This window comes from Ailuropoda melanoleuca, chromosome 5 (genome assembly GCF_002007445.2).
Source record: "Ailuropoda melanoleuca isolate Jingjing chromosome 5, ASM200744v2, whole genome shotgun sequence".
Classification (NCBI taxonomy): Eukaryota; Metazoa; Chordata; class Mammalia; order Carnivora; family Ursidae; genus Ailuropoda; species Ailuropoda melanoleuca.
In genome coordinates this window covers 128,092,620-128,103,218 of record NC_048222.1, presented here as the reverse complement: position 1 = coordinate 128,103,218, position 10,599 = coordinate 128,092,620, and the positions used below count along the sequence as shown (strand labels likewise).

The 10,599-nt window shown below is 41.9% G+C and overlaps 2 protein-coding genes across 6 annotated transcripts; one reads left to right on the top strand and one right to left on the bottom strand.

Moving 5' to 3' along the window:
• The first annotated feature begins 2,420 nt into the window (after nt 1-2,420).
• Nucleotides 2,421-9,294, top strand: SPRY1 (sprouty RTK signaling antagonist 1). 5 transcript variants are annotated; one of them, XM_019800822.2, is made up of 2 exons: nt 2,421-2,647; nt 7,105-9,294. In XM_019800822.2, exon 2 carries the CDS (start codon nt 7,160-7,162, stop codon nt 8,117-8,119), a length of 960 nt encoding a protein of 319 aa, XP_019656381.1. In that variant the 5' UTR covers nt 2,421-2,647; nt 7,105-7,159; the 3' UTR covers nt 8,120-9,294. The 5 variants fall into 5 exon arrangements, with proteins under 5 accessions (XP_019656381.1, XP_034517540.1, XP_011224658.1 ...); XM_034661649.1 differs by lacking the exon at nt 2,421-2,647 and adding an exon at nt 4,068-4,287; XM_011226356.3 differs by lacking the exon at nt 2,421-2,647 and adding an exon at nt 4,463-5,287.
• LOC117802474 (translation initiation factor IF-2-like) lies at nt 2,642-4,495 on the bottom strand. Its single transcript, XM_034661739.1, has 3 exons — nt 4,342-4,495; nt 3,855-4,240; nt 2,642-3,321 (listed from the first exon to the last, which is right to left on the bottom strand). Exons 1-3 carry the CDS (start codon nt 4,493-4,495, stop codon nt 3,154-3,156), a joined length of 708 nt encoding a protein of 235 aa, XP_034517630.1. The 3' UTR covers nt 2,642-3,153.
• Nucleotides 9,295-10,599: the final 1,305 nt, after the last annotated feature.

The window sequence follows — 10,599 nt, the reverse complement described above, 5'->3', positions numbered from 1 at the left end:
TAAGGTACACTGAAATTAAACTTACTAAATAAAGAACAATGTCTATTTTAAGCTAAAAGTTTAGAATTTTTACAAATTCTTATGAGTTGTAGGCAATCAAAAGAAGCAGGTTTTATTAATTGCTTCTGGATTAGGGTGGCAAGACAATACCTATAGTCATTTGTAACCTAATATTGAGAGAAAAACATTTTGATCTATTTTATTGCTGAATGATGCAAAGGGTCATTGGTCAACTTGTACATCGTAATACTTGATTTCTAAATAGAACATGACCCATGATGATGGTGTTATAGATAAAATTTCATGGATTTATTATTGTAATTCAGAAATACTTAATCACATGCAGATTGTAATTTAATACATCTGTGGTTGAAATAGTTTGAAGCTTATTTGTAACAAATCTTTCAACTATATTTTTGTAGGATTTATGGAAGTGTAGAGTGTTCAGTGCTCCCTCTCCTGGTTTTATCATATTGGTGAACTGACCTCTCATCCTAAAATTGTGGCGATAGCTGAGAAGACATTTTGAAGAACCAAATAGGATAATCTGATGTGATATTTAGTTCTGATTTGACTATTCCAAATCCATTCATAATGGTCAAGAAACCTACCCATCATTGGTTAAAGTTCATTACATCCCAAAATATGAGATCTAATAAAAATAGAAAATTTGTACAATAAAACTGATTTTATCCTTTTAAACAACCTATTTTAATAGTTTATATTAAAAGTGAATATGTAGATTTTTGGCTTCATTCTTGTTTCATTTTATTTTCTAGTGACGCTTTCTTCTTATTGATGGTTTTAGCAATGTTCTAGCTTCCAAAGAGGTTAATTCCGAATGCAACTTTAATTTTTTAAAGTGATCAAACTTTTGAAAGTCTAGAAAAAAACAGTTTCAACAGAATTACTTGGTATAGTAAAGAAGGAACTTAAGAATTGAAAATTTCCATACCCAAATTTATACATGATTTGGATTCTGGAGTTTTGTTTTGTTTGCTTTATTTTGTCAAAGACTTTAAGCTACTTCTGATATCTAGTAACTGGAAAAAAGGAATACTTCCTCTCCACTTACTATATGTTTTTGGTTTTTAAGTATCTTTTTAAAAAGTCTCTGTGGAACCTTANTTAAAAGATTTTACTTATTTATTCGACAGAGATAGAGACAGCCAGCGAGAGAGGGAACACAAGCAGGGGTAGTGGGAGAGGAAGAAGCAGGCTCATAGTAGAGGAGCCTGACGTGGGGCTCGATCCTATAACGCCGGGATCACGCCCTGAGCCGAAGGCAGATGCTTAACCGCTCTGCCACCCAGGCGCCCCTTAAGTATCTTTTAAAAAGTCTCTGTGGAACCTTAAATTTCACATATAGTTATCCTCACTGCAGCATAAAGTACATAATTCTGATAATAAATGTCTAAAATCCCATAGTTTGTAAGAAAACAAATAGCGAGTTTTCTACTGATTAAAATACTCCCCCCCCCGTAACACAACGTAAATCATTAAGAATTATAAAACTTCTTCGTAAATTATCTCTATTTTANAAGTATCTTTTAAAAAGTCTCTGTGGAACCTTAAATTTCACATATAGTTATCCTCACTGCAGCATAAAGTACATAATTCTGATAATAAATGTCTAAAATCCCATAGTTTGTAAGAAAACAAATAGCGAGTTTTCTACTGATTAAAATACTCCCCGCTGTAACACAACGTAAATCATTAAGAATTATAAAACTTCTTCGTAAATTATCTCTATTTTAATTGACATCCAATTAGATGATATTTAAAAATAAATGAGTTTGTTGTGGGTTTTTTTTGCAAGATTATACAAATTACAAAATTGAAGAAAGTTGGGATTTTTAAATTTGATTTTTAGGAAATTGTGTCACAAGCCAAGATAGAACAGTTATTATAAAATCTACAGCAGGAAATTTCACCTTTATGAGGTAATGTTATATACATTTGAAGTAAGGAATGCCACCTTTTGAACTTTCAGATTTCACATATTCTGAATTTTGCTTTAATAGGAACTGTAATGTTGTATTATCATCTTTTTATATCATTATACATTTTCTCTCTAGTTGATCAGAAGTGATGGCTTGGCATACGACTTTTTAAACTTCTTTTATTCTTCAATATTATTTTCTAATTCAACCTTAAAGGTTGTGTCCACTAATTCTTTAACTGAGCCTGATAACTAAATTTAAAGGATTTTAAATTTAGTTTAAATTTAAACTAAAATTTAAAAGGTTTTAGTTTTAAAACCTAAAACTAAATGACAAACTGCGTTTGCAGGATTTTTAGAGGCAATCTCAAATTTTTAGAGGATGTTTATCACACGAGTATACAGGGCAACATTTCCAAGTTGGTACACATAGACGAAGGAGGAAACGACTGTTGGAAAAATCCTGTTCCAGGTTTTCAGGCAGCCCGTGTGATTGACATATGATATCACTGGAGGCGTGTCCTGGAGTGGAGGTGGAGGTGGAGGCGAGCTGCTGAAATTCTGGGGAGCCGGAGTGGGATTGCTCTGTAAGGCACGCAGTGGTTTGCAGAGTGATAGCAGCAGACAGAGCTCCTTACCCCGGATAAGGAACAGCTACAGTCGCTGTAAATGTGCCCGAAAAGCAATTTCCAATCTTTGCGTTAGGTAAGAACTGTTTCCTTCCTTTCATTCCGTAGATATTTTAGAAAAGACTAGGTGAGAAATGCTGGCTTTTGCAAGGAACTGAATATTTCTTTGAACTCGCTTTAGATCTAAGATTACTGGTTGCATTTCAAATTACCAGTAGCATTCCCACTGCTAAAGCTAATGCTCTTAAAGTAAATGCTACTGCTAAGAGAAAAAGCAGGGTCCCTTTCATTTTTTTTTTTCCTTATCCGAACGGTAACAAGTTTAAAGTCTGAAACGGTCGGTTGTGTGAAAAACAGGGTGGTTTTTGCCGAAGAGGGGCTGGCACTCGGCGTGTGGACCAAATACATGTTTGTTGAGGCATTGTTGGCCACCGAGTCCCGAGCGAAGCAATTGTTTAAAACCTGAATTTCCCGTCTCTGTGTATTGATTTCCAATGCGCAGAGGCGTTGCTTTAACGTTGTTTGAACTCCTAGGCATTCCAAGGGGCAAAAGCACTTCGGCAAAACGTGCAAGACTGCATGTTACTTTGGTTCGCTGCTGACACGCCGACTGTGCGCCGGCCTGTCAATCACTGGGAGCAGCAACAGCCAGCACATGGCAGCGGGCTGCGGGCGGCGGGCGAGCTGGCGGCCAGCCCACCCCGCTCCACTCTCCGCCCGGGCGGCTGAGCGCGCTGCGCGTCCGAGTGCCTGGAAAGAAGGGGAAATTAATGTTTTATTTTCCAATCGCTAATCCTCTGTGGCAGGCATTTCGGCCGTGGAACAGAAGAGTCGGACGACTGGGAGCGAGCGCTGCCCGGGAGAGGCTGCCCTGCCAGGACCAGAGTTCCGGGGGACGCTGTGCCCCCACTTGCCCGGCGTGCAGGATCGGGAAAGTGTCTCGACCTGCGCGGGGGCCAAGAGACGACGCCCCGCCTCTTCCCTGGAGAAGAATCCCCCAACCTCGCTCCCTTCACCGCTACCCCTAAGAAAGCGGGTAAAAAAGAAAAAAAAATCCCACTCACCCCCACCCCCGGGGGAGCGGCAGCCTCCGCCTCGCAGGCGTGCGCTCCCGGGCCCCGCCGGGGCCTGCACGGTTCCGCGACCCGCCCGGAGACACCGGTTCGAGCCCCGTCCTAGGCGCCGCGGAGTCTCGAACGTCCGTGACGTGGATTTTCACTCGTCAGGGGGCAGACACTCCTTCCTTTCCCGCGAGGACCGTTCGGAACCCGAGGAGGACTCACAGAGCACAGCGTGCCAGTCGGTGGGCCCGTCACGGACTGTTCTCGCTGCCGTTCCCCGGCTCGCTTTTCTGAGAGACTCGAGAGCCCTCCTGAAGGGATTCCCCTCCCTCTCCCCAGTTCGTGGAAGGGGGCTGCAGGAGAAAAGTCCCAGAGGTGGATGTTACTGAGCTGCGCGGCGAACGCGAGCTGTGAGAGGTCGGCTGCGCTGGGCCGCGCGGAGTCTCCGGAGAATTGTCCTCCGCAGCCGGAAGGGGGCCGCGGGGAGCGCTCCTGCCCGGTGGGGGCGGGGGAGGCCGCGGGCCGACACGCCGCAGCAGGGGCAATGCCTCCTCGTCCTCCCCGCCGCGGTTGATGCGGCGTGTGCACGCTGCCGCCCGCACGGGGACCTGGGCCGGGTTGCACGGCTTGTCCCCCTTCCACCGCGTCGGCCTAGGTGAGTGTCGGGCGCCGCTCTCGGCGGGCGGGGGTGGGGGAGGGAGGCGCGGACCCGACTGGCTCCGCGCGGCAGGTGCGGGCTCCGGGGTTCGGCGAGGGGGAGGGGAAGTGGAGGGGCGCCTCCTCTCTCCCGGGGCGCTCGCGGCTGGGTAACTGGGGGGGGCGACTTTCCGCCGCTGCGGAGGGCGAAGAGGGAGGGTCCCCATCCCCAGCTTCCTGGAGTGGTGGCGCGGTGGCCCGGGTTGTCCTCTTGAAGGAACCCTCCACGCGAAAGATGGACTCAAGGAGGCTTTTGGGGTGTCCCCGGGAGGGCTCTGAGGAACTTCTTGACCTGTGCCAACGGCAGGCTTTCTGTGGAGGAGTTTCCTCAGACGGGGGACTGTAAAAGGCCGTGCGTGTGTGTGTGTGTGCGCGCGCGCGTGTGTCTAGGGAGGCAAACCTCGGAATTCGCGGGTAACCCCCTCGACAGAATTAGTCTGCGCCAAAGCGAGCTTCAACTTTATTCTTGTTTGGAGAGCAGTGGAGCGGCGAGGGGAGGGGAGAGGGCGCTGCCACTTTAAAAATGGGAAGTCCGCCCTCCTGAGGTAATGGTAACCTCAGCCTCCTCCCCTCCTCCTGCCTGAAAAGAGGGAGAGAGAGAAAACTTGTTTTCATTCATAACTTTTTCCTTTTCCTTCCTCTCCGTCAACTATTTATTCACCGCTTCTCTCAGCTCGGATTGCAGAGGGCGCAGCTCCACCGTCGTAACTTGCAGTGTGGCGACGCTTCTCCGCTGCCCCTGCCCCCGGCTCCTTTCCAAAGGGCTCTTTAGGAATCCGGCTTTGCCTTTAAAGTATAGACAGATAGTTATTGATAACGATCCATGCCTTGGGCTTGCTTTTGGCGCCCGCCTTAGCTCGGAAGGCTCTTCACTATCTGAAAGAAATCTTGGCGAGATACGCAAAAATGGGTTGGAAATCCACGGTGATCCTTAGGATGTGATGGGATTGTCCGAAAAGGTATTGGACTTGGATTCCTGTGTCCGTGGGGAAGACAGGTTGCCGAGAGCGAGCGAGTGAGTTTGGGGATGGATCGAGGACTGTAGTGCTTGAAAGGGGGCTTTGCTTCCGATCGGAGGTAGCTAATTTTCTTTTTATCTGGTGATCTAATTTACCAGCCAGCGTGAACTTTGTTACAACTATCATTTAAAACGCAGATTAAAGGTGTGCCTGGTGTTTTTAGGGCACTCTTCTATCGTCCGCGGCTTTTCGTAACAGTGGGATCTGACTCCGTACTTTCAGATCCTCTGCTTTTAAAGCACTGGGTTAAAAATTCTTTGCAAGGAGGAGTGATATTGTGTGTGCAATGTAACGATGGAATATTTTAACAGTCCTTAAGGATTCCAGGACTAAACCCAGCAGATTATGAATGTGTTTCTCCTCCTGTACAGAGAAGGTAGAGTAAAGTAGAAACTTGGGAGATCTTAGTTGGGAGAATAAGGGAGGGGAACTCCAAGAAGTGAACATATAAGGCATAGTCTATAGACTTTCAGTTCAATTAAGAGATGAAATAGACTTCTATCTGCCTTATTCCCTAAGCTGGTGTTTTTGGCTCATGGGTGGTAGTTGAGAATGGACATTTTTTTCTTTTCATTCTTGAATTGGAATGGATCTGTGTGGACTTTAGGAGGATTTTGTGAGAAATATTCTGGTTTAGTATTGATTGAAAATGGAAATGTTTTTATGTTTGGTAGTTTGTGTATGAAGAGTGCATTATAAATTAGAAATAACTTACTATTGGTATGGAAACACATAACATGCTGATTTTAATCAGGATTTTACTGTACTATTTTATTACAAGACGCACATTGATTCAGATTTGGCAGTGCTTTTGAAAATCAAGATCTGTCATGTAAATACAGATTTTTAAATTAGAGGAAATATAGGTAATTAAAATGGCCAGGATTTCTCCATACTGCTTTAAAGGCCTAATACTTAACTTGTGCATGAAAGTTATCTTGTTATGTGAGTGAGCCCTTAATTTAAACTTAAAAAAAAAAAAAATCCTTTCATGGTTTCAAATGTGAATCGTTTTTAACATCACAGCATTGTACAGTAATTTTGTGTGTGTGCTTTAGGGCTATAAAACACCAAGAACTGTTATATTCATCTATATTCATTTTTGGATCTTGTAGATAAGTAATGAGCAAGCTTTAAAATCCTGGTTTCTGTGGAAAATGCACTCTTATGTTGAGATTCCATTTTAGTTTGAAGTCTCTTGGGTTTTTCTTTTAATGCATGAAGTATACCTTGACTAATTTCCTCATTATTAATCTAATGCTCGTAACAGCAAACAAATAACAGAAAGGCAGGAGCACCAAAGCCATTCTTAATTTTTTTTAAAGTGGGTATTTTCCTTTATGGAGAACACCAATGAACTGATACTGAGCTTTCTCTACATGAGCGCTATTCCAGGGCTTATACTCAAAATTCCCTATAAGGGCATACTGCATTTTAATTATTTGTTAGATTCATAAACGGGAAGGCATTACTTCTTGATTCTGCTTTTTAGAAGTTGGAAAAAACTTTTAACTTTTATGGCATGGGGTCTCTTGCTTGAATTCTTTTTCTATGATGTGGTCCTCAGCCTCTTGGAATTGGACTCTGGCCAGGACCCTAGCATCATTGTAATCCACTGATGAAGGAGATCATTACCAGGTGGTTTAGGCAATTTGTGACTTGACAGGATTTTCCCCCCAAAAAATGCTTCCTGTCATTTATTTTCTGTCTCTGTTTTTTTTTTTTTTTTTGCTTTTTCATCTTTGATTTCCTTTTAGGATTTCAGATGAATGCCAGGTTTCCACTGATTGCCAGAATTCGAGATCACTACACATGGATCCCCAAAATCAACATGGCAGTGGCAGTTCATTAGTTGTGATCCAGCAGCCTACATTGGATAGCCGTCAGAGGTTAGACTATGAGAGAGAAATTCAGCCTGCTGCTATTTTGTCTTTAGACCAGATCAAGGCCATCAGAGGCAGTAACGAATATACGGAAGGGCCATCTGTGGTGAAAAGACCTGCTCCTCGAACAGCACCAAGACAAGAAAAGCATGAAAGGACTCATGAAATCATACCAATTAATGTGAATAACAATTATGAGCATAGACCTACAAGCCACCTGGGACATGCAGGACTCTCAAATAATGCCAGAGGTCCCATTTTGAGCAGATCGACCAGCACTGGAAGTGCAGCCAGTTCTGGGAGCAACAGCAGTGCGTCTTCTGAGCAGGGACTGTTAGGAAGGTCACCACCTACCAGACCAGTCCCTGGGAATAGGTCTGAAAGGGCAATCCGGACCCAGCCCAAGCAACTAATTGTGGATGACTTGAAGGGTTCCTTGAAAGAGGACCTGACACAGCACAAGTTTATTTGTGAACAGTGTGGGAAGTGCAAGTGTGGAGAATGCACAGCTCCCAGGACCCTGCCATCCTGTTTGGCCTGCAATCGTCAGTGCCTTTGCTCTGCTGAGAGCATGGTGGAATATGGAACCTGCATGTGCTTAGTCAAGGGCATCTTCTACCACTGCTCCAATGATGATGAAGGGGATTCTTTCTCGGATAATCCTTGCTCCTGTTCACAGTCACACTGCTGCTCTAGGTACCTGTGTATGGGAGCCATGTCTCTATTTTTACCTTGCTTACTCTGTTATCCTCCTGCTAAGGGATGCCTGAAGCTGTGCAGGGGGTGTTATGACTGGATCCATCGCCCAGGATGCAGATGTAAGAACTCCAACACTGTCTATTGTAAGCTGGAGAGCTGCCCCTCCAGGGGTCAGGGTAAACCATCATGATTTTTGGAAGTGGGTTGGACCTCCTGAACTTCTAGCTTTCAAGCTGAGGCTGTTAGAAAGATTATATTAGATACTGGTTTTATTTTCTTTACCATTTTCCTGCCTTTCTTCCCCTGTTCCCAAGGTTTGACTCATGGATGTTACTCTTCTCAAACGGATGATCTTCAATAAGAGTGGACTGTGAAACTGCAGCTGGCTCCCACTTACAACAAGAGCCTCTACCATCCACTGAAGAGGGTATTGAGAGCTAGTGGGCTTTTGTGTAGCCTTTTTGTTCTGCAGGCAACTTGTCAAAGTTGTTGTGTACATGAACATACCCACACACATACCCAGTCAATCTACAGTGATTCAGAGCTGTTTTTGATTGGGTACTCTGGGAGCAGGGAAATTGGTTTTTAAAGAAGCAACATTTTTATTGCTTAAATAAGCTAAGTATTAAGTCTGTCTCCAGTTAAGGCTATCTCCATAGCATTGGACCCTTAAGAAGCATGGGGGATATATTTTTGTTATAACCTAAACATTTTCCTTTAACCACTGCCCTGTACTTGCCCCTCAGAGTTCTCTCCCCTCAGTTTCTTATTCCGGAGATGCCAGGTATTTTTCTTTTCCTATGTAAGTTTAGTTTTGCTTTACAATGTAAATCTTCACATTGGAGATATATTGGTTGTATCTTGCTCATCTTTATTCTGGCTTTCATATTTGTGAAGGACTCAACTGCCTTCCTTCCACACCCCACATTTTTTTACCAAATTTCTCATCATTGAGGGCACTTGGGTAACTGAAGTTGATATTTATAGCTGATCGATCTATAGGTGTCACAGAACTTTGCTGCCTAAAGTGATCTTGGCCCCTTGGTTAGTTAACAGCTGAGTAATTCTAATTTTTTCTGTGTTTTCATTGCCTTAACCACAAATTGTGGTGCTTTTTGTATATTTTATGTATATATCACAAAGTTGAATTCTGACTATTTTTAAGACAAAAGTCTGTTAAACTTTTTTATTGTAAAGAATATTTATTATGCGAATCTCTATTATTTTATGATATTTATTGCAAAAGACTGTTGAAATGTACTCATGTCTGAATATAACAAAATATCAATACATAACGGAAAATAAGGCGACACGAAGAAAGTACATATGTTAACTATAATGCAGAAAATATATTAATTAATGAAACTGTCTCTTGATTTCTTCATTTATTAGCCTGTACTGTTATGGTGATTTTTGTCATTTGCTTTGACTCTTTCTTCATATGCACCCATTTTATTTCTTTAACATACTGAATCTAGACATAGATGAGTTCAAATTTTGAACTAGATGTTTCCTGGAAAAGGCATTAATCAAAATTTTGTGATCCAAATTCTGTTTCAACAAATGCCCAAGTGAATCACTTTATAAAGTGAACGTTTTTTGCAATTAATATTAACAGTCACTCCCTACTTTAGCTATTTTGTAAGCAAGATGTTTGGTGTATATCATAACTTCTTGGAATGGAACATGTCTGTAATTTTTTTAAAATGTATTTTAACTCTTGGGTTAATCAAAAATTAGTCTTCATCAGTAAAACTTAAAGAACTTAGTTCTTCTGTAGGCATGCTAGGAGTCTCTGGCACTGTCACTTTAATAAAACATTCTAGATGTTAGAGTACAAAACATTCTAGATGTTAGAGTACACCAAGGCAATAGTTCACTTTATCAAAGAGCTGTTTTAAAAACATTCTTGTCCCTACCTTTTCATTTTCTTTAAGTCTTTAATGTGGCCCAATCAAATTACATATTGTCATGTTCTCTGGAATAAGAAAATCTTGAGGGCCTGAAACTTTATATAGAAGTAAATATTTTTTTATTTTTTAGTCTACTGAAACCACTTATAGCTAGAATCTTTGGGTCTGATAAAATTTTGTTTATGTGAATCTTCAGACTCAGTTTTACCGACTCCCCATTCCTAAGTGATATGTCAAACCTGAATAATTCTCTGCTTTTCAGAATAACATGCTGACATAATTTGAACCTGCGATTTAGACTACCTAAACTCATACCCGGCTTTCCTGTTTGGGTCATTGTCTTTTGGCAGCTAATTTTAGGAGTATACGTGTTCTTTGTAAATAAGCTTTGATTTTGTTTTAATTAGACAAAGCATAACTGATAAAAACTTGTTTTAATGCTTTCTCTCAAGCCACTAAAACTACTAGTTGGCATTGTTTCATTTGATATAATCAAAAATTTTCTCTGTGCTCTGAAAGCAGGAGCATTTTAGAAATGAATATTTGTTTTGGAGGCTACTTCATAATCTATAGCATTTCAAGACGTCAAGTTATTTTCTGTCATACTCGTTATGTTATCACTGGTCCCTTGAAATTGGGTTTTTGGTTGAGATTGGCTCCTTAACGAAGTGTATAAACATAGACTCCCTCAAAATACTGTATAATTTTTTTCTGTTATTATTCAGACTCTTGGTATAATTAGGATCTGGTGTAAGAG